The sequence below is a fragment of the Ceratotherium simum genome, chromosome 2 (assembly GCF_057802395.1).
Source record: "Ceratotherium simum simum isolate JZ-2026a chromosome 2, ASM5780239v1, whole genome shotgun sequence".
Classification (NCBI taxonomy): Eukaryota; Metazoa; Chordata; class Mammalia; order Perissodactyla; family Rhinocerotidae; genus Ceratotherium; species Ceratotherium simum.
This window is the reverse complement of record NC_141901.1, coordinates 67,398,054-67,422,818: the sequence shown is the minus strand read 5'-3', so window position 1 is coordinate 67,422,818 and position 24,765 is coordinate 67,398,054. Positions and strand designations below refer to the sequence as shown.

General features: G+C 32.8%; 1 protein-coding gene across 3 annotated transcripts in view; it reads right to left on the bottom strand.

Annotated features, from left to right (window-relative positions):
- The window catches only part of DPYD (dihydropyrimidine dehydrogenase), a 777,563-nt gene that overhangs the window by 526,763 nt on the left and 226,035 nt on the right, over nucleotides 1-24,765 (bottom strand). For all 3 annotated transcript variants that reach the window (XM_004420800.3, XM_087446926.1, XM_087446934.1), the window contains 3 exons: nucleotides 20,616-20,812; nucleotides 12,370-12,451; nucleotides 4,549-4,636 (listed from right to left, as the gene is read on the bottom strand). In XM_004420800.3, the coding sequence (XP_004420857.1) occupies nucleotides 4,549-4,636; nucleotides 12,370-12,451; nucleotides 20,616-20,812 (367 nt within the window). The remainder of the gene's footprint in view (nucleotides 1-4,548; nucleotides 4,637-12,369; nucleotides 12,452-20,615; nucleotides 20,813-24,765) is intronic.

The following is a 24,765-nucleotide window of genomic DNA, read 5'->3' as shown; positions in this document are numbered from 1 at the left end:
TTTTTCCTCTGTCCCAAAGGAAATAGGGAGCTATGGTGGAGGGGGAGGGGCTTAATGAGGGAATGCCATGATGAGATCTAATTTTAGAAAGATCACTACTGCATTTCTGTTGTGCGGATAATGGTGGTCAAGGAGACTGGTTAGGAGGCTACAGAAATGGTCCAGGAGCATTAAGGGAGGGGAATGGTCATAGCAAGAGGTGAATTCAAGAGAAATCTTTGGGGCAGACACAAGTAAAACATCTAATGGTAAGACAGTGACTGTTCATCTCTATAATATCTTCCAGAAGTTCCTTCTCCCTTTGTGTCTATTATGAATGTAATAATGAATTTTACAGCTGTTTCCCTATAACTCTCTCTCTCCCAAGTATTAAAAACAAAAATTCAGAAAAACAAAAACCTTGTCAGAAGAATATATAAAGTATTCTCATTTATGTGAGGGTGTCTTAGCGCATATTGTCTCCCTTACATGCTTGTTTAACCTTTTCAACCCTGCCACATTTTGTGAAACTGTAAGAGATAACCTACCAAAAAATGGACAAACAGAAAAGGGAAAGAAAATGGGATCCTTTGAAGCAAAGACTAAGGGTCCAATTATTCAGTCACCTAGAACAGGGGTTCTTAAACTTGGCTCTAGAATAATTATCTAAAGAACTAAAAAAATATATATAACTATATATACACATACCCACACTCATGCCCAGCCCACCCCAACACATCTCACTCCTTAAATTGTATGATACAATTCTGTTTGAATCTCTAAAGATTTTCCCGATGAAAATTAAAATCAAGTTAAAAACTGAATTCAGATTTCTTTATATTTTTAATTCTTAGCACCTTGCCTGGAACATTGTAGTCATTCAAAACTTATTTAATTCATTCAAGAGCTACTTATTGATAGGTGTTGGGCATGCTATGGGAAAAAGGCAATTAGTACTTTAGGGTACTTTACAATGTCTACCAATGGCTTTCAAATGTTGACTATTAAACCACATATAAAACACACATTCTTCATATAATGCAATGTGCACATGAAAGCACACACACCAAAAACAAATACACATACAGCTGAAAAATATTTTTCACAAAATAACACTTATCCTAACCATGTACAACACACTTTGATATTTTCTATTCTTTTATGTTCATTTTTATAAAATAATAATAAAAGAAATGATGGTTGTAATCTATTATAGTGATTTCATTACCAACCAAAAAGAACTATCCAATACTTTGAAAAAGCTTTGTACAGTGGATGTTCCAACTCTATTTCTGAACATTGACAGTAACACACTATGCAGGTGCTTTTATTTCAATAAAATACCAAAATTTTAGAGTCTTTTGAAAAATGCCAATTATCTCCAAGACAACTCAATCTAGGTTGAACGAGACACAGAGCTTTATATCACACATCTTTATTTCACTTAGAAGAAACTAAACCTCTCATGGGTAAAGAGACATAACTCTTTAAGTCTCACAATGATGTATATACAATGAGATAATTTCCTTAATGGACCCTGTTAGCATTAGTTAGAGAAAAATCCAAAAGTGAGCAACTTTTCACTAGCATTATCACACACAATATTAAAAATCAGGAAACATGAGAGCACATTTATGTTAGTGCAATGGATTTATTAAACTATCCTTAATAAATCACACTTAACAAAAAAATAGTCATTTTTTTCTTTTAAACAAACTACTAATAGAATGAGACAGTAGTTATAAATACAGAAGATCTATAATATGGTATTTCTAACTACAGACAGAGAAAATACTCCATTTTCATTGTGACCTATGTAACCACTATATAAGTGCTAAGTTCTAAGAGTGTCTTCTTTGCTAATAAGTGCTTTACTGATCTCTCTCAATAAGAAATCCAGGTGTCAAATACCAATGACGGTGCACATCTATGTCAGAGACCTTTATTTGTTTCTTCTCTCTTTATGTATCATCCCCTTACTCTACAGTAATGGAAGTTTAATGGGGCATATGTCCACCCAGCTAAAGGCTATATTTCCCAGCATCCTTGGCTGCCAGGTATGCTTATGTGACCCAGTAGTAGACACCAAGTTAAAAGCAGAAGTCATATGTGCAACTTCTGGATCATAACCTTAAAAGGAAAGGAACTCTCTTTCCCTTTTCCCATTTTTCTTAGCAGGGATGTGGACAAAGTGGCCACCTATGGACCAAGATAAAAGTCAGGTGTTGAGGATGGTTCACACTGTTAGATGAGAGAGAACTAAACATATATCTTGTTTAAGCCTCTATTATTTTTCTTAAAGTGACCAAACCTATATCCTAAATAATACAGAATTCCTATTCCAAAATTTACTCCTCTAAGCTGACTGGGAAAAGGTAGATAAATTAAGTGAGCGAAGTTTAATTACAATATAGAAGCATAGTTAATAAACAAAAGCATGTAAGGACGTGAAGTTGTCCAAGTAACAGGCAGTTATATGGTAACATAAAGGTCATAAATTCCCAACTCGGCAATCAAGAGTGTCAAATAAACATTTCCAGAAGGATAAGGCTACTTGTCTTCTACAGACAGAAGCTTTTTTTTTTTTTTTGACAAGATGAAACTTTCTTGTATATATTTCATACAAAATACTGAAACAGAAAACTGCATTCTACACATCACTACACCAAAATGTCAAAAGATTCACTTCTCAGCGTGAAAATGCACAGCAAAATAAATATGAAAGGTCTCCACATTTTAAATGCTGTATTCACACCCTGGTGCAGAGTCAAATGGAGTATTGTGAATGGATGAAGCATTATCAAATAATATATGTAAGGGAACTTAATGAAATAAAAGAAAAGGAAAAAACTGAAACATTATTGATTCTTGCAGATGGAAAATATCTCTATGGCTGAAACCAGTCAGAATGGTAAACCATCTAATTGTTCCAAATTTTTGTTATACTTTGAGTCTTATGCAATTAATTTGGAGATATTTCAATATATCAGTTATTTATTTGGCCCCTATCTCTTCAGTACAGAGATTCTTTGCAGACAAAGTTCATAGAGATACATGAAACTGCAGTAAAATGTATTACCCCATTAATGGAAAACATACCTTTTATATATGACTGCTTTAGGAAACCAGAATGGTGAATTTCAAATAGCTATTTCAAAACATCACCAGTATTTCAGACCTATTACCTGACTAAATTTTCCACTTATTCTTGACCAACCATTTTTGAACATGTATTTGTTGAGAGTAACAGCAACTTACTGATCCAACATTGATGGTATTAGCAGAATGTACATCATAGATACTTGCCTTATTTCTTTATATTAAGTTCTCAATACAAATGTAACATTGAAAAGTAAAACCAAAGTCAGGGTTAGTGTCTCTAAAAATGGAACCTAGGAAAAATATACCCTTTTTCCTTCCTATTCTTGATATACACATGATTATTGTACTTAAATAAAGATAATATAGAGCAATACTGATGACAATGGGACTCAAGTTTCTGAAAGGAAGGAGGTTCAATACAGATATTCAGGAGCTGGAGACAGTGAAAATTTATTTTCCTCTTCATCATTTTGTATCTAAATAAAGGGAGTGACAGAGATGGTCTTAGACTTGGTAGCAATTATCTAGTAAGAGAACACATGGCATCCTGATAAGAAAAATTTAGTTGGCTAGGAAGCATTCCTGATGATTTCACTCTAGAAATGCTATGAAAAAGAAGACCTCCAAACAAATGCTATCCAGTGTGTGATCAATCGAAAGAGATGGAACAGTTTTCATCTCTGTGTGGGTTTATTACTTAGATATTCATAGGCAAAGAGCATGAACTGGAGAAGAGACAGACAAACTAATAGACAAGAGGATAGACTTATTCAGTTTGTAGGCCATAATTATCCATAGTAGGATCACATGAGAGAATGAAAACAAAGTTCATGAGATAAAAACTAAATTAACTCAACTATTCATTCTCTCTGGTCTCTCAGTAAACAATAGGTAGAAGGAAAAAATATTACAAAACTCAATCTCCATGGAATATTTAGGCAAAATACAGAACCATAAGATACATTAATTGCCTTAGAAGCTATACATCGTCCATAGGACTTTAAGAACTATGATTAAGCAACTTATAATTCAGCCAAATATGAAAAGTCGTTAGGAGATTTTGAAAAAATGAAGAGAACAAGAAAATGAGCCAATTCTGTCCTTTATTATCAATTTAGCCTATTTGTTTTATGATAAAGGGAAAGGTACAGCATCTAGACATCTCTAAGCCCAAATTGTGAGCTTCCATGGCATGACTTGAAAACATTTAGCTTCTTAGAGATGTTCACTGGTGATGATGGCAGAGTGAAAGAATGGAAAGATAGACTGTCTTGCCAAAGTCTACTCATAATGAGGTGAGGCTGCACAACTAGTTATAAAGTAGAAAATATTCTTTGGCCACTCATTTCTGACTGCTATTCCCTGAACAGATGTAACTTCTATCTTGAAAATGTCTGAAGGCAGTTATTCTTCTGGATATTGTCTGGAAATGTTACAAGGAAAAATATTTAAAAGTAAGCTACTCACCTATCCCAATGAAAACAGCTTTGTACCCTTCTTCTTTCACAGTGCTAAGAGTCATTTCATTCATTGAAAGGCTTTTACCACAAATTATCTATAAAAAACAACATTTTAATAATGATATTTTGGTATCTGATTAACTAAAATCTTAATCTTTAACATCGGAAAGAACAGAAAACTGGCATATATATAAAATTTCCATATATGTGTAAATATTTTTGTCTTTTAGTAGATAGACTTACATATACAAAAGAGTATATAAATAGAACACTAACATGCTTTACTTATGGGCTAAATGGTTTTTTGCCTTTTAATTAAATAGTGTATTTAAAATCAAGTCAGTAAACTTGCATAGCCTAATTAGTATGTTCAAGGCACTATGTGGGGCACTTTAAACAGTAAAATGATAAATGAGACACAGTTTCTGCCTCAACGTATAGTCAAACTCTATGGAGAAGAAAAACCGTCTGTGATCAGCACATGTCTATGGGAATTCAAAGGATGGAGAGATGCATTCTGGCTAAGGTCATAATGATGAGAATAAAGAAAGGTAGTCGGATTTCAATGGGGTCTTTTTAAAGAATGGATAGGATTTTGATAGGGGACATTGTCCAGGGAAGATGAATAAAGTCAGGAGGCAGAGGATAGTCACCTCTATTAAAAGTCACAATACTTTGCTCAGTCCCCAGACATGAGCCAATTTTCAGATCTGGAATCTACTGATTGCAGAGGTGGCCAGGTCCCTAGGAAGAAGGACTCTGCAACAACCTGGCAAATCAATACCATAATGATTCCCCTAGTCCTTCTCCAAAGGGAACTATGGCCTTTACACAGGTGACTGTACACTGAAGAAAGAGGAATAATCATATATTTTAAGGACATTGGACACAGATTCTTCATTAACATTAATACTTGGAAACGCAAGAGTGGGGACCTACAGGGATGAGGTAAAAAATGGAGTCTGGCTAAAGTCTGGCTCACAGTGGGTCCACTGAGGTTTCAGACCCAGTCAGTGATTATTCCCTCGTCTTCACTTGCATAATCAAAATTGTCATACTTGTCAGTTGAAGTAATCCCCACATTGGCTCTCTGGTCTGTGAAGTAAGAGATATAATAGCTACAAAAATTGGAAAGGCCAGAAAACTTCTGAAACCCCAGTCGAGAGAGTAAAACAAACACACTATCGTATCCTGGAAGTGGGTGGGATGGGGAGAGATGGTGGTGGTCCATGTTATATTTCTGTCTAATTCAACAGTCTGGCCCCTGCAGAGACCAGATGATTCCCGGAGAATGACTGTAAACCACTGCAGGCTTCACTGAAGAGTAGCCCTGATTGCAGTTTCTGTGACAGATGTGGTACTGTGCTAGAGCAGATTAATAAGGCCACAGCTACACCGCATGTGGCCACTGATTTGAGGAATGCACACTTTTCCATCCTGCTTCTGAGAAAAAGGGATCAGAAACACTTCACATTCATGGGGAAAGATAAGAATATTCATTAACAGTTTTGCCTGAGGAATATGTTGACTCTCTTTTGTAATAACATATATAATCTGAAACAATCTGGCCATTCCCCAGAACATCGCAGTGATCTATTACGTTGAGAACGTCATGCAGATTGGACAGTATGAGGAAGACGTGGCTAGTATGCTGGAGACTTCATGAAAACACATGCACTCCAGAGGGCAGAAGATGAACCCTACATTATCAGGGACTAGCCACTTGAGTGATGTTTGAGAGTTCACTTGTCAGGTACGTGCCAGTATATCCTCTCTAAAGTAGAAGATTTTGCTCTCATTTACCACCATAAAAAAGGAAGCACAATTCCTGGCAGGCTTCTTTGGGTTCTAAAGACAGCAGGAAACAAAAGTCTCTAAACTGAGACATAGAGGAAGAACAAACTTTATTCATGAAACAATAATTGCAACTAAGCTGCATAGAGTGCTTAACTAAGTACAAGGCTCTCTTCTAAATACTGCATAGATGGATTCATCTAACCCTTACTATTAGTCCTATGAAGTGGTATCAGCATCCTCTTTTTACAGATGGTGATACTAAGAGACAAGAGAGCTTAGACAACCTTTACCAAAGTCACATATGTAGTCTGACTGCAGAGCCGGCATGAGTAACAGCTGTGCTCTTATGTCTCTTGAGGTTACAAGGAGAATGAAGGGCAGAATTGGCACCATCCTCAAAGGCATAGAACCTACTGAAAATGTAGCATTTCTGGAGTATAAAGTGCAAAGCAAAGAATGGAGAGAGAAAGTAGAGGATTATGATGACCGGGACTGTATCATAGAGGGCCATCTTTGTTTTCCTAAAATACTAATTCTATTTTTATACTGGCATATAGAATAACTGTTTGAAAGTTTATAAGCATGAGACAATCAAGGTGAGTTTAATAACTAACATTCAGAACTCTGGAACATATCAAATACCAGGGAATAAACTAGAACATTAAATAAACATGTACTATTAAAAGTGTTTAATAGTAAGTATCTAATAATGAGTATTACTATTAGAATTAGTTGAATTAGATGCTATTAAGTGTATCTAATATTGAGGCTTTAGAATTTTAATTTATTCTAACTTTTAAAGAATACATCTTTTATTAAACTATTTCTGCTCATAAAGAAAGATAGTAAGTTCTGTTTATTTTATGAAATAAATAACCTTAATACCAATATATGAAAAAGGTTAGACATAAAAGAAAACTATAGGTCCAAACATTCTAAATACAATTTTAGCAAATAGAATAAGAAAGCAATTTCCAAAGTTGAGAAGTGCAATGCCCTGCCAATGGGTTAATTAGGGAAAGTGATGCTCAGAACACTTGACTTTAGGTTTAGTTTATCCACTGCCTCAACAAAAAGATTCAAGAAAGACCTCTTATCCTTCCTGAGGTGGGGTAGGTGTGTATGCATGCACAGCAGAAGTTTAGTTTAGTAGTGGCAGTACGTGATTTATCAAATGGGAATGAAGACATTCCAGTCCTTCCACCCTAACAGAGAAAACATGTCTCCGAGTTTGTAACATACAGGCAAGATACACAGACATTTTATATTTCCATAGTCTGATTCCACCCCAGTAGGCAATAGTGTGCAACTGGAGAAGTAAAAAAGTTGAATTATACCTTTCCGTATCGAAAACTGGCAAAACAAATAGCTTGACTCTTGGTGTTAACGTACCAGGACTGGGACCAGCAGACTTCACTATACTGTGGACAGACATTGTGGGTAAGATGGAGAATAACTATCATCGGGCAGTAGCTACATGGTAGAATTAGAACAGAGCAATAATAACAATATTCAGTGGAGTGACAGGCACCGGGACTCTTCCCTATCTGTGCTGGGGAATCCAGTAAAATTCCCCTTTTCTAAAAGCCTCAGACCCCCAAACATTTGCCATCCAATCAATAACCCACTCTCAGTCAGAAAGAATAAGGAGAAACATTTTTTGACAAAAAAAGTTAAAATTTTGCTTACATTATGCCTCGGGACATTGGGCTGCGATGTGTAAAACTTAACTAAAACTAGTATTACAAGACAATTACAGGCATCAAAAAGATTCCTGTGGCTGATATACCATGAAATCCTAACATTATTTGTTAAATAGTTAGGATGTTAGAAAAATCACATGGTGGGCATTTTGTTTGTGTTTTTGTTCCTTTTATTCTCCTGCACTTCTATATATGTAATAGTTTTCCATCTTGATTTTCTTAGATATGGCTTACAGCATATATTATACCTTCCTATAATGGTTTTAGTAATATATGACTGGGTACTCAAACTTTTTAGCTAGATTCAGAATAAAATTCACTCCACTTCAAGCTCAGTACAAGTTATTACTATTCCAATATAAGGGTTGAATATAACAAGCCTTGAGCCAAAGTTCCATCCCATATCCACTTTAGGACTAGATGAAAACTTTCTTTATATATCCATAATATGTATTTATATATAATAATAATATTTATAATGTAGGATAAAAGTTCATGACTTTTTTTGGAGTGGAACTCTTTCTTCACATGAAATATGTGATACCTATTGTAAAAAAATACAGGTAACAATTCACATGCTCCTCACATTTTTCTGATCGAATACTTGGCTAAATAGATAAAATATTTCCAGAATCTAAGATAGGAAATCAAATGGAGAAATTTTTAAAATAATATTTAGCTTTCTTTAGACACAAAAATTATTTTGTTGGCTATTAATGCACACGTTTCTCTCCTTCTGGTAGAGTTACAATATGATTTTATATTAGTTTTCCAATAACATACTTCAATAATGGAAATGCTTTCCTCCAATAAATGTAATGAAAAATGAGATGAAGTAAAGAGGTTATCAAGAAAGAGATCTCAGATATTTTTACTCAAATTTTGAAGCAGAAGAAATGCCTAGCAACTATAAGTTTAATGAAAATAGAATTATATCAAAGTATTTTGAGAAATGGCAGATACATATATATTTTTAAGCTTATTTAAAAAAATACAAGATTTTATGCAGATTTATATTTTTACCTTTAGAAAATGAAGTTATTAGAAATATTATAAACACTATGAAACAAAAATATTTATGTCCACCTAAGTTCTGAATTGCATGACAAACAAAGAGCTTTTAATTTAAAAGATTAGTAACAATGCTTGACACAAATATCACAAGAGACTTTATTAAAGTCCACTTAAGGTTAAAAATAATCTGCAGTGATCTATATTGGAAATTTATTATAAAATCAAGAGATTTTATTAAAATATAACAGCTAAGAGGCTATTTCTTCTAAAGAATAAATAACTTTATTTTACTAGAAATGATCCTTTGATGAGAAATCAATTGAGAATATACTTTATAAATTAAAAATTGTATATCCTGCTGATAAGTAAAAGTGAAAAGAAAAATGTGAATTCTATCACAAGAATACAAAAGAAAAATAAATTTATCCTAAATAACTCTGTGTAAAAGAAAAAAGGAAAACTAAAACTGCTCAAGAAAAATAACAATAATAATACTAACGAAAACATATGGATTCTGACAAGAGTTTATTCAGGAAGAAATTATTTCAAATGGTTTCATTATTCAACCTAGAAAAATGAAATTACATAAGTACGCAACTCAAGAGGTTAAAAAAAGAGTAACAAGTTTAAGGATAGCAGAGGGAAAGAATTAACAAAGATAAAGTGAACAATTAGTGCATAAGCAAACATAAAACTCTAAGAGCTGGTTCTTTTAAAGAATACTTTAACTAGAGAAATGACTACCTAGTCTTATCAAGAAAAAAAGTTAAGAAAATGCAATGTATAAATTTAGAAATGTGAAAGAAAATATCACAGATACAGATGAGATATTTGCATTGTATAGTGGAATAACATGTTTAGTCTATACTAATTAATTCAAAAGTCTCAATGAAACAGAATTTTTTTTCTAGGAAAATATATATCGGCCAAACTGACGTGAGAATAAAATAGGTGGAAAGACCAACAACCATGGAAGATATGAAAAAAAAAAAAAAAGTCAAAGTTCTGTCTCTCATAAAAAGGCTTTGAAGCCAGAAGGGTAAAATTTTTAAATTTAGCAAAAAAGATAAGTCTCAAAACAATATTCTTACTAACAATAAAATAATGAAATGCTCAGAAGTTTATTTTTATAAGGCTAGCGTTAACTCTATTACCAAAAACTCAGAAAAATAACAAACAAAAATAAATAAAGCAAAACAAAAACAGGTTTTCAAGTAAATTTGAAACTCTATAAGGACAGCAACAGTATTTGATTATTCCCTGCTATATTTCCAGTTTTAATATTTATTGCATAAATAAGTAAATGCAAAAGAAAAATTTTAAAAAGACTAACAAATCAAATCTTGTTCTACATGTACAGATAGAATAAAACATAATGCAAAAATGGATATATTCCAGAAATGCAAAGATTAATATAATTAAATATATTAACTGAAAATAAGTTTTTAAAAAGGGCAATTAAAAAATGTAATACCCCTTCTCCATTAAAATAAAAAAACTAAACAAAATTTGAGTATTCAAAGTCTATAAAAATTAAATTTAATCAATATAATTAAAAATGCTATCTCATAGACATGAAAAGACGCCATGCTGTCTCTCCTCAGAATCGCACATACAATTTAGCGCTTACAATACAAGCCTGAATACTTTTATCTCCTTCACATCTTAAAACAACCTGACAGATGGACAAGACAGTATTAAATTTCTGTTTAATTTAGGTTCTAATTTTTTCTTGATAACATAATAAATTCATAGGGTTTAAAATTCAAATGTACAAAATGGTGATAAAATCCTTCCTACACCTTCCCAAAGGCTATCCATGCTGTCAGACTCCTACGTCTTTCCAGAGCTATTCTATGTATATATAAGCAGATATGTTTATATTTATACAAAGGGTAGTAGCAAACTTTTACCTTTGAACAGATATGGACCAAGGCTAGGGATATTAACCGACTCTGTCAAAGTCATCTGACTATAAAATTAGAAAGTGGCATGACTGTAGCTAAAATGTATATTTTCTGGCAGTCAGTGTATTGACTACTATGGCTTGATGTTTCCTAATAAGAGTAATGGATATGCCCTAATTTATGCCATATATCTGGTACTGTAAAAATTGAATGCAATTTTACAATTACTTATAAGATAAATTTAGAAGTACCTTAAATTAATTTCTGATTCATCTTCAGTTGGTAGTAACACCTGATATATTAGTTTGAATTCTCAGTAATCATTTCCTCATTTAATGAGATTTAAGTAAGAACTTGTATTCAAAATGAAAGACATTTAAAGAGCTTTTCAGAATATACTTTTATAAAGCAAATAATCACCTTTAAACGATTTATTTTGAACATGATTTTAGAACGCTAAGTTTTCATAAAGTTGGGCACATCTGTACTATGTATTTTTGTTTAGTGATTATGTGTAAATGTTTCATCACCCAACTACTGCCAATAAAATGTAATTATAGATATAAAAGCAGAAAATATTGTTTTGAGTGTTTCTCCTTTTATTGATTATTTTAATTTTTATTTCTAAACACAAGAACCATGAATAGTTTGTTAGTCACTTTTCAAAATATCTTTTGCATGTACTTACAGAATGTATTATGTAAATCACACTACTTTATTAATCTATTGTGTTATATCTATTATGGAAAATTAAGATTTTTGAAACAAAAATAGCAATATGTTCAACTGAAAAGCCAGAGAATAATATTCTTAATAAGTAGAAAAGAACAGGAATATCCAAAGTTGTATTCCGAAAGTACGTATGAACTTTTTGACCATCTTTAAAATAACACAATATTTATTTCTCAAAACAATGAAAAATACAAAGCTGTTGCTTTATATTTTGCTGATTTACTGCTTACGTGGAGAAAGGATTATCACATTAAGACTACTGACATGATGCATATAATAAATAAAACTCTGTAAGAAGTTTTGTTCCAAATTGTGAAATACAAATGTTACAGAGTGCACATAACTTGCATGAAAACAAAAACGTGATTAAAGAAACCAAATCTATTAGCTGCACTGAACCCCTAAAGCAATTTAGGAATTTGTTTCTTACAGACAATTAATCACATGCAGGCGTGCCAGATGAGAACTATTGATTGCCCTTTTCCAGGCTAGTGGCATTCAGACAGTAGACAGACAAATGCCCTAAGCAAGGAGAAGCATCTTTCTGCTTCTGCTTGGTGTAGCTTTTAATTGTTCTTTCCTAAAATGTGTGACATTTTGCTGTTAATCTTTAATGTAGAGCTTACTCCTTTCTCTTCGAGCAATACACATGTAAGTGTTATGTTTTTCATTTACCTTTACACCAAGGTCCTTCATAAGCTCAATCTCAAAATTCACTACATCATATGGCAGACGGAACTGAGGGATTTCAGAAGCACTGAAAAAAAAAAGGAAGAAGAAGTATTTATGGAAAAATCACTATTTTAGAAAAATGCAACATATCTTTATTGATCAATAGGATTAAAGGAATAAGTATCTCTTCTAAGGGTATTTTCATATCACATAATGTGAGTGTGAGGACATTCAAAATTTTATATGCATGACAAAATATTACATGGGCTACAGCAGAAACTGACGTGAAAATAAATAATTATAAACAATGGAAAACAGTAAACAATTAGTCAAAAGCAATTCCAATACTTTTAAGTTTATGAAAGTATTTAGTTGATTTATCTACTAACAATTCTCTGAATTCCTAAGAAAACAAAATCTTAAAAAACCAAAAATTACGTGAAAGTATATAGTGTTTAATAAACATATATACATATACATACGTATATATTCTACAACTAGACCTCTAGCTTGTTCAAATTCAAATCTGTAGCTTTATGTTACCATGCTGTTTTGGATATTCCAGGATCAGTTCCATGTGATCTATAGAACATTTTTATAGTAAACCAATCTTTTTCTACAAAAGTAATAAGCATCCCAAAAGGATACAGTCATTAAAAAGTAATCCTATTTGATATCAGTGCTCATTGTCTTCACTTAAAAAAAAAAAACATGAGTCTAAAATATAATAATTTCAATAGTATAATAGTTTTGAGGACTAAAGGTAAGCTCAAATAACTTCAATATCTTATAGTAATAAAAAGTCTACATATATTCATGCATAATAGCAATTCATTTATTCATTCAACAAACATTTACAAAGTGCCAGGCACAATGGTAGCTGCAGTGATTTGATGGTAAATTTGACCAAATTCCCACTTTTAATAAGGTCTCATTCTGGTGAGCAAAGATACATAAACAGATAATTACAATAGAATGTAGTACATGCAATGAAAGAGATATATCCAGGCATTATAGAGATTGATTTGTAAAATAAATAAATCATTGTTGAAGATGAACCTTCTGGATCATTCAGTGCAAAGTCTTCCACAGTGTATATGTAGTCTTTTCATTCTTTGGTGACTTAAAAACTTGATTATCCAATTAATTTCCATATATCAATCAGCAAGGCACCATGCTCAGTGCTATAGAAAATGCAAAGTATTAAAGAGTATAAAATCAAGGCCCTATACTAAAGGAGCTTTCCATCTAGTTAGGACATGAGATTATACATAAGAGTGATGCACTCTTGCATATATAATCACCTGACATATTCTGCATTTGGTTTATTGTTGCTTTATTGTCTGCCTCGAGTATAAGCCCTATGAGAACAGGCACTTTGCTTTGTTCTCCTTTATAGCTCTAATGCCTGAGATAATGACCAACACATAGTAGGAGATCAAGAAACACTGAAGGAAGAAAGGAAGAGAACAAGATAGGTAAACATCAGGTCATGGAGAGCTTTCTGTGCTAAGCCAGAAACTCTTACGTTATGGGGAGTTATTGAGAGATTTCAAGGAGAAGTGTGATATAATCAGATTTGGAAATGCCTAAGAGAATAAATTTGTAAAAGATAAATCAGGAAGCAAAGAGAACCATTTGGAGGCTACTGCAGTGATACAGGAAGTAAGATATTAAGGACATCAGAGATGAAGGGGTGAAAGGACATTTTTAAAAGTATTCACAAAATACAATTGCCAGGATATTGAAGAATAGTGTAAATAACTCTCATACGTCTGGGTAATGCCATCCACTGAGACAGTAAATTCAGGAAGAGAAGCAATATTGGTATGGAGAGGTTTATAGAGGAGACATCCAGGATTAGAATGTATGGCCAGAACAGAGAGAGAGGTCAGGGCAGATATAGATTTTTAAGTAATTTGCATGTAGGTGTAATTGAAACCATGAGAGTAAATGAGATTACCCTCAAGACTGCATGGTGAGAAAGGGGATAAAATGATAGAAGATAGAAATGGATTGGAATGATTACTTCCAGGTTTGCTGTGCTTATGAAAACAAACTTTTATTCTTCTATCTGTGCTCTTTTAACAATCCAAAGTTTTGAAAGAAATTTTTCTTGTGGCAACCATAAATCCTTTAGTACAGTCAACAGAATGCCAGAAAACCTGAAAAAAAAAAAATCATCTTTCGTCTATGTTCATGATTCCTTCATATAAATGGAATTTGCCTATAACTCCCTTCCATTCTTTTTACAGCACAATTGTCATACTTTGATAGAGCTTTCCTCAGTTTATTAAGGTACAGGTACCAGACTTTAAATGTGAATTGCATCACACATGTTCTCAAAATATTTCCTATTGCTATCACTATTTAACCGAAACCCTGTTTCTCTTTATTGTCAATCAATATAAAATGCAATAGACATAGTGAAAATATTGTAACATTTGAAATAGCTAAAGCAAAAGACACCATTGCCCTGACTATCCTATCCAATAAAAATGTCATAATCAATATATTTTAATTTTTATAATAGATAAAATCAGAAAGTATATATAGGCATGTACACTTACAGTCTCTTAACCCCATCTTTATTTATATTTGCTATCATAATGTCAAGTGCTGTAATCTTTTTAAACTCATGTCTTGAAAAAAGAAGCCACAGTTGGAGGAAAGCAAAACTACTGATTACTTTATAAATTTGGTGCAGCATCAGGAAAGAGAAGTTCATAGCAATAAATGCCTACCTCAAGAAACAAGAAAAGTCTCAAATAAACAGTCTGACTTTACACCTCAAGGAACTAGAAAAAAGAACAAAAGAAGCCCAAAGATACTAGAAGGAAGGAAATAACAAAGATTACAGTAGAAATAAATGAAATAGAGATTAAAAAGATAATAGAAAAGATTGATGAAACTAAGAGCTGGTTCTTTGAAAAGATAAAATTGACAAACCCTTAGCTAGACTCACCACAAAAAAAAAGAGTGAGGACTCAAAATCAACAATGAAAGAGGAGATGTTACAACTGATACCACAGAAATACAAAGATCATAACAGATTATGAACAATTATACACCAACAAATTGGACACCCTAGAATAAATGAATAAATTCCTAAAAACACACAACCTACTACGACTGAATCATGAAGAAACAGAAAATCTGATGAGACCGATTACTGGTAAGAAGATTGAATCAGTAATCAAAAACCTCCCAACAAACAACAAACAAACAAAAGTCCTGGATCAGACAGCTTCACTGGTGAATTCTACCAAACATTCAAAGAAAAATTAATACCAATCTTTCTCAAACTCTTCCAAAAAACAGAAGAGGGGGGACCTCTTCCAGACATATTTTATAAGGCCAGCATTAGCCTGATACCAAAACCAGACAAGGACACTACTAAAAACGAAAATTACAGGCCAATACCCCTGATGAACAGAGATGCAAAAATTCTCAACAAAATGAATTTAACAATACATTAAAAGTATCATACACCATGATCAAGCAGAATTTATCCAACGATGCAAAGATGGTTCAACATCTGCAAACCAGTCAATGTAATACACCACATTAACAAAAAGAAGAATAGAAATCATACAATCATCTCATTAGATACAGAAAAAGCATTTGACAAAATCCAACATCCATTTCTGATAAAAACTCTCAACAAAGCAGATATAGAGGGAACGTACCTCAACATACCACCACCAATATCATACTCAATGGTGAAAAGCTGAAAGCTTTTCCTCTATGATCAGGAATAAGACAAGGACGTCCATCCTTGCCACTTTTATTAAATATAGTATTGGAAATGCTAGCCAGAGCAATTAAGCAAGAAAAAGAAATAAAAGGCATCCACATTGGAAGGAAGAAATAAAACTCACTAGTTTCTGATGACATATTATATATAGAAAACCTTAAAGACTCCGTCCAAAAACTGTTAGAACTAATAAATGAATTTAATAAAGCTGCAAGATAAAAAAACCAGTATGCAAAAATCTGTTGCATTTCTTTACACTAATAAACTATCAGAAAGAGAAATTAAGAAAACAATCCCATTTACAATTGCATCAATAAAGATTGCAATCAATCTGCACTACAACTGCATCGAAAAGAATAAAATACCTAGGAATAAATTTAACCAATGAAGTGAAAGATTTGTATATTGAAAAGTAAAAGACATTAACAAAAGAAATTGAAAATAACACAAATATATGGAAAGATATCCCAGGCTCATGGATTGGAAGAATTAATATTGTTAAAAAGTCCATACTTCCCAAAGCAAGATACAGATTCAATGCAATCTATATCAACATTCCAATGGCATTTTTCACTGAAATAGAACAATCCTAAAATTTGGAACCACAAAAGACCCCAAATAGCCAAAGCAATCTTGAGAAAGAAGATCAAAGCTGGAGGCATCACACTTGCTGATTTCAAAATATATTACAAAGCTATAGTAACCAAAACAGTGTGGTACTGGCATAAAAATAGACACACAGATCAATGGAACAGAATAGAGAGCCTAGAAATAAACCCATGCATATGTAGTCAATTAATTAACGACAAAGGAGTCAAGAATATACAATGGGGAAAGACAGTTTCTTCAATAAATGGTGTTGGGAGAACTGAACAGCCACACGCAAAAGAATGAAACTGGACCACTATATTACACCATATACAAAAATTAGCTCAAAATGAATTAAAGACTTGAATGTAAGACCTGAAAACATAAAACTCCTAGAAGAAAACATAGGTGATAAGCTCCTTGACACAGGTCTTCACGATTCTTTAAATCCAACACCAAAAGCAAAATCAACAAAAGCAAAAATAAACAACTGGGCTACATCAAACTAAAAAGCTTCTGCACAGCAAAAAAAAAAAACACCCATCAACAAAAGGAAAAGACAACCTACTGAATGGAAGAAAATAATTGCAAAATCATATTTCTGATAAGGGGCTAATGTCCAAAGTATATAAAGAATTCATAGAACTCGATAGCAAAAAAACAAATAATGATCAAAAGACGGGCAGAAGATCTGAAGAGATATTTTTCAAAAACAGACATATAGATGGCCAATGGGTATATGAAAAGATGCACAACATTATTAATCATTAGGGAAATGCAAACCAAAAACACAATGAGACATCACCTCACACCTATTAGAATGGCTATTACCAAAAAGATTAGAGATAACAATTGGTGAGGATATGGAGAAAGAGGAATCCTTGTGCACTGTTGGTGGGAATGTAAATTGGTGCAACCACTATGGAAAACAGTATGGAGGTTCCTCAAAAAATTAAAAATTGAATTACCGGGGCCAGCCTAGTGGCGTAGCGGTTAAGTGTGCACGCTCCACTTCGGCAGCCCGGGGTTCCCAGATTCGGATCCTGGGCACACACCAACACACCACTTGTCTGGCCATGCTGTGGCAGCTGTCCCATATAAAGTAAAGGAAGATGGGCACGGATGTTTGCCCAGCGCCAATCTTCCTCCGCAAAAAAGGAGGATTGGCATTGGATGTTAGCTCAGGGCTGATCTTCCTCACAAACACAAATAAATAAATTGAATTACCATATGATCCAGCAATTACACTTCTGGGTATTTATCTGAAGAAAACAAAAACACTAATTCAAAAAGATATATGCACCCCCATGTTCATTGCAGCATTATTTACAATAGCCAAGATATGGAAACAACCAAAGTGACCACTGATGGATAAATGGATAAAGAAATTGTGGTATTTATATACAATAGAATGTTATTCAGCCATAAAAAAAGAATGACATCTTGCCATTTATGATGACATGGATAGACCTTGAGGGCACTGTGCTCAGCGAAATAAGTCAGACAGAGAAAGACAAATACCATATGATCTTTCTTATATGTGGAATCTAAAAAAGAAAAAAGCTCAAGGCACAAAAAACAGATTGGTGGTTGCAGGAGGTGCAGGTGCTGAAAGAAATGGGTATTTTTCGGGTATTTTTAGTTTAAATAAATTGAATAAAACTTTAAAAAAAATAATCAATCGATTGTGTTCAATACAATCGGGGTTAAGTCCTGGATATCATTCATCAACTCTAATGATTTTTAAAAAAGTAGTTGCAATACTAATTCACCAGGGATAAAAGGATCTGTTTGGATACAAAGGAGAAGGAAAGATAAAACTTGACATCACCTCTTTAAGCAACTGACTTCAAATACAAAACTAATTTAATCTTTTTCAGCCACTTTGAAGATATAAGAGAATGAGAAGCATATGTAAGTGAGAAAACAAATTAACAGGAAAGTGTTGTGGTTGTAATTCTGGCTAAATTCCAATGTCAGCTTTTATAATTCTGTAACAGTGACACATAATGCCTCTACCATGGGACAGTCCAAATGAGACTGATTAAACACTTCATATTCTCCCTAGATACTGAGAAGATTCAAAAGCTAACAAAACAAAATAAATCAAAAAAGAATTTAAAAGAAACATGTTTGGTCATTAATCCATTTCTGTCCCAGTAGAAAGTGTTTACAAATATATGAAAACAAGTTTAGTGCCAATTTATATGATTTAAAAATGCCTATCCTGCATTTGACTTAAGAAAGAGATAAAGACGCTAAGAATCATAATCTTCTACCAAAATTGTCAACACAGAATAATTCACAAACAGGGCTTGTTCCATTTTAAGCTTCTTGTGAAAATGCAATTAAGGGGCAAAAAGATTTTTCCTAGTCTACTAGGGTACACAACAATTAAGTTCATACTTTTTAAATTAGCTTACATAATCGTTGATGTGTATAACTGAAAAAAATGTACAAGGCTTATACATATGTTGCTAATAGATTTTGTTTTTCCTAATTAATAAAGGAATTAATGTGGTAAAATGCCATTAAAAAAGATAGTCTAAATCATTCCAGCAAAATAATACATTAGGTATTTTACTTTCCAGGAAAATAGTTTTATAAAATATGTGTAATCCCTTAAAACTCATAGTGGTGAAACATCAATACAGAAAACAATAATTTCTTGACAATCATATTGTTTTTTCTTCAGTTTATGCTTCATATCCTTTCTACAGAGTCTTTTTTACTATGTGATATTTTTGCTTGATGATTCATCAAATACTTTTATATTAATGATAGCTCATCTTGGGTTTAGCATATTGTCATTTGACCAATAATGAAATTTACACATTTATTGATACATATTTACAGGTGCTATAAAATAAAAAATATAAGCACAAATTTTAGTCACAAGTCGATTTAATTCTTTCTGTGATTGTTAAATAACAAATCTGTTGCTCAAAGAATAGTTCAGTGCCATCAAAAGTTAAATAATAAGTATAGCAACAGATATACCAAATGGTTGTATTTCATAATCTATGATTTCTGATGCAAGATGACATATTTAGGAAAAATAACAATAAATTGAGTAATATTATCAACTTACCACCCAAATTCTTTCTCATTTTTACATCAAATATTTTAAGCAATATCTACTGTCTACTTAAAATAAATTTTATTTCTTTATGATCACAAATGTAAAATATGTTTACTATAGAGTTCCATTTATTTTAAATAAAGCAAACTCATCCAATTTCTAAGCTTGGTTTGACTATCTGAAAGTCACTTACCCAAAGTGAACATTTTCCATTTCAGTGTATGAATCTTCACGGGAATAAAAGACTATGTTACCAAATTCTAGTTTACAATAATGATAATGATTAAAAGTAAATATGAATAAAGCATGTATGAAATAAGTACTGCAGAAACATACATTAAAATGGAACATTTTTTGTAGACTCTGACATAATTGTAATCAAATGCAAAACTTAAGAGATTGTAAACTGAAAATATGTGAGCAGGACATGTCTGTACACAACAAAATGCATCACCCAATATTTTATGGAGCTAAGTTTTCCCCATCTCTAATTTCCATAATTTTCGGATATATCTCCATTAAAGAAAAGATTCACAGTGATGAAATACGTTTTCATATGATTGGTTCCTCCATCCATAAAATATTTTGCTAAGATTTCTCTTACATTCACAGAACTAGACAGAGAAACTTTTAAATATTGCTTAAAGCCAACTGCAAATTTAAAGTGAATAATAAAATCAAAATTTGAGCATTTGGAAAAAGAACATTTAAAATACCATCTGTGAGCCTGAAGTTCCTATATGATTATGAACCAATGATATTCATAATTGTTTTACTCCATCATTTTTGACACTATAAACATGAAATAATTGTAGGCCTTACCTTAAACCACCAACATATTCTTGTTTTTCAAATATAGTGATGTCAGAGTAGCCCAATCGAGCCAAAAAGGAAGCACAACTTATACTTGCAGGTCCAGCACCAAAAAGAGCAATCTTTGCAGAATAGGCTTCAGGCATTTTTTCTGGGGGAGGCAGAGAAGGATTTCTGATTTGTGGGATATTCATTGCTTTGAACACCTATGGAAAAACCAGTTGTCATGGTTAACATTTTTAAACTAACTTTTATATCCTCAAACATATTTTTAATGTTTTAAACCCCCTAGTGTTTTAAATAGAAATAAACAATACATTTTCAGTATTATAACTTCATACTTAGAAGTTATATTGGGCCAAGCAGATGACAATTTACACTTGACTAACTCTTTCTCAATCTTTGAAATTCTTGTCTGGGGTCACACCTCCCCTAGGAAGCATTCCTGACTCACTTTCCCTACTCTCACATCTAGGCCAAGTTAAGTGCTCCTCCTCTGAGCTCCTATGGCATAATTTGTACGCCTCTAACATAACCATTTACTGCTGTACCTGTTTATGTGTCATGTTTCCATGTTAGTCAGTAGAACGTTATCTCCTCGAGTCAGAGAATATGTCATATATAAAAACATACACACATATAACGTATTAACTATAAGTTTTAGGTACTTTTTACAACATGCTACCACTGTACTACCAGCAGTTAGCACTAACCTGGTACATAGCAGACATTCAGAAAATAATTTGTTGACATCTGCTTCGAGTTACGATAGATAAGCTTTTAAAGGATAACATTTCAAAAATCTGTTAGAAGCACTGGAGAGCTACTGAAGTAAGCCAGACTAGAGGCGCCAAGATCTCAAGAGAAAAGGGAACAGCAGAGAAGTGAGATGACAGTTTAGGAGTTACTTTAACCCTGAGGTAATTGGCCACTTCTTAGCAGAGGGAGGAAGGCTAAGAATCTTGTAGAGGATCACAGCTCAGAAGAGACAGCAAGAGAGATTTCTGGCAATCTTTTAGGAGTAGAGAGACACTGGGTTTTGGGAATGAAAGAGGTGAGAAACCGGAAGCAGAAGAAAGTGCAGAAAAGGGAGCTTAATTCTTAAGTGCATAAGACAGTAGGCTAAGAATCTAAACAAAAACTCGCTGTAAAGCAGAGGAGAGCTTTCTGCACTCTGACGGTACAGAGGAAACAAAAACTGAAGTGCAGGAGTAGCTAAAGAAGGAAGAGCCCTAGTAAACATTCCAGCACACAGCCAGAACTTCTGAAGGGCTACACTCTACAAGAGGGGCAGACCAGACATAGACAAGCAACCAGCCTGGGTCAGCTCAGCCTCTGATTTGAATGAAAGTGATTAGTTCTCACTCTATCTACCAAATGATAGGGTGGACCTTCTGTGGAGGATAATAAGCCAACTGCAGCATCCACAAATGTTCATATACAATGTCTGGCTTTTGATCAAAAAGCCAAGGCCTGCCAACAACTACGAACTAAGAACTGTCAATAACTAAGAAAACAGAAAGAGATGCATACATAATCCAGTAAGTGTAGTTATCAAACATAGACTTTAGAATAACTACGATGAACCTGTCCAAAAAACAAATAAGAATGTGAAATTCACCAGGAAACTGGAATTTATTAAAAAACAAAAGAAATTTTGGAAGAGAAAAAAGTACAAAATTGAAATTAAAAACTAAATAAATGTATTTAACAGCCGATTGGACAGGTGAGCAAAAAAGGACTAGCACACTGACGACTGGTCAGTAAAAACTACCTAGGCTGAAGCATGAAAGCAAATAGGAAGGAAAATACAGAAAAGAACAGGGGACAAAAAGACAACATAAACAGATCTAATATATGAGTAATGGGAATCCTAAAAGGAGAGAGGAGAGAAATGAGGCAGAAGCAATATTTGAAGAGAAATACACCAAGAATTTCTCCAAACTAATGAAAAACATCAAGGCACAGAGTCAAGAAGTTCTAAGATCTTAAACAAGGTAAATATAATAAATAAACCCATACTTACGTATATCACAGTAAAATTGCTGAAAACCAAAGTAATAATAATAAAGTATTAAAAACAACCAAAGAATAGACACAGTACTGTCAACAGCAACAAAACGGCTGACAGCTTTCCTCTCAAAAGGAATGATGGTATTCAGAAGACAACGCAATTTGAGCAATGAAAGAAACTACCTTCTACCCAGAATTCCACTCAGAAGGAAATATCCTTCAAATGTGAAGTAAAATAAAGACATTCACAGAGAGAATTTGTCAGCAACAGTAAAAGAAATACTGAAGAATATTAAAGAAAGTTCTTCAGGAAGAAGGAATTATCCCAGATGGAAACATAGAAATGCAGGAAAAAATAAACAGCACTGGAAATTATAAGTAAGTGGGTAAATGTAAATGAATATTGACTGTGGAAAGTACTAAGGTCACATGGAGTTTAAGACAAATGAAAACTGAAATACATGATAAAAGGCATGAGAGGCTAATTGAGTTAACATGTACTAGAACACAGCTTTATCTAGGAAGTGGTAAAAGTATTAATATATATTAGACTATAATCACTTAAGGATGCATGTCGTATCTTTGCAGTAACTACTAAAAGAACAGTAAAAGAATATTTACCTAGCTAAGTTGTTGGTGGGGGGGAGTGGAAATTTTTAAAACATTATTAATACAAAAGAAATAAATGAGAGAAAATTAATGTAAATAGTTGGGCAGGCAAAGGGGAAATAGAAACCCAGAAAACAATCAGATGGTGAATATAAACACACTCATATGAGTAATTACATTAAACATAAGTGGATTAAAATTCCAATTAAAAGACCAAAATTATAAAAGACATACACCTTAAACATACAGAAGAGTGTAAAGTTAAAGGATGGAAAAAGTTATACTATGCAAACACTAACCAAAATAAAGCTAGCAAAGGTATACCAGTATCAGACATATTAGATTTTAAGGCAAGATGCATTACTGAAGTTAATGAATAATAAAAAGGTCAATCCACTGGCAAGATTTTACAATTCTAAATCTATAGGTCCCTAATTACAATTTCAAAATCTACAAAGAGAAGTTGACAGAACTGAAAGTAGAAAAAAAATAAATCAGTATGTTTTCACCATTTTCCTCTCATCCAAATCTTGCCTATCAATAGAAGGGGGCTATGAATAAATTCATACTAAGGAGAAATTATTTAAAATATTTAATGGATTACCTCACAGGGTTATTTGCATTTAATAGGAGAAAGCAGTATGTTTCTCTCCTGTGGAAAACTAGGCAAAGATCAAAAGACAGATGGGAGTTTTTCTCGGGAGTGAGGAAAAGGGGAGGCCTATCTGGCGTTGATGTTTTCTTGAAATCCTCCCACATACATCACGAACTGCTCTGAAAGTCTGCCATTCAAAGTGTCTAAGAAACATCCAAATGATCCTATCTGAAAATTAAAGAGAGTATTATCAAGTATTACAAGGCCTAATTTCTCAGTATGAGCCAAATTGTCCTCACAAATGTTCTCATAGAATTTCATCATTTTTATTCTAATACTTGATCACATTTTACTGGTTTACTTTTCTGTTTCTTCCCTTAGACCATAAGATCTTTAAGGGCAGACATCATCTTTGAATTCATCTTTTAATTTCTAGTGTTTTTATATAGAAGAAGGTATATATGTTAATTACTGAAGAGTTTAAGTTAAATTGGTAATATAACCATTTCTAATTTCCAGTACAATTTAGGGTTTTACAAATTACAGATATATGTTGCTGCTCCTTCCTGTGTTATCCAAATAGTACAGATAATCTCTCATATTATTTTTGAATCAACATGTTTTTACCTTTCATTTCTTTCTAAGCAATCTGAAAACAGACTAAATTCTAATTCCAAATTAATAAACTCTTTTACTGAAACATTAATAAAAATGTATTTTAAATCTATTATATTTTTGCAAAGTAAGATTTCATATACTTTTCACAAATCAATATTTAAACATACACTTAACATGATCAGGGAGAACTATAGCTAATTTCGTTTAGGAATTAAATAATAGGCCAATTTCTTTCATATTCAGTTGAGTACTCTTAGATTTGCAAACTCATAATTAAAAACTTTCCCATGTTAAAACTTACTAGCTTTTATAACTTATTGTATC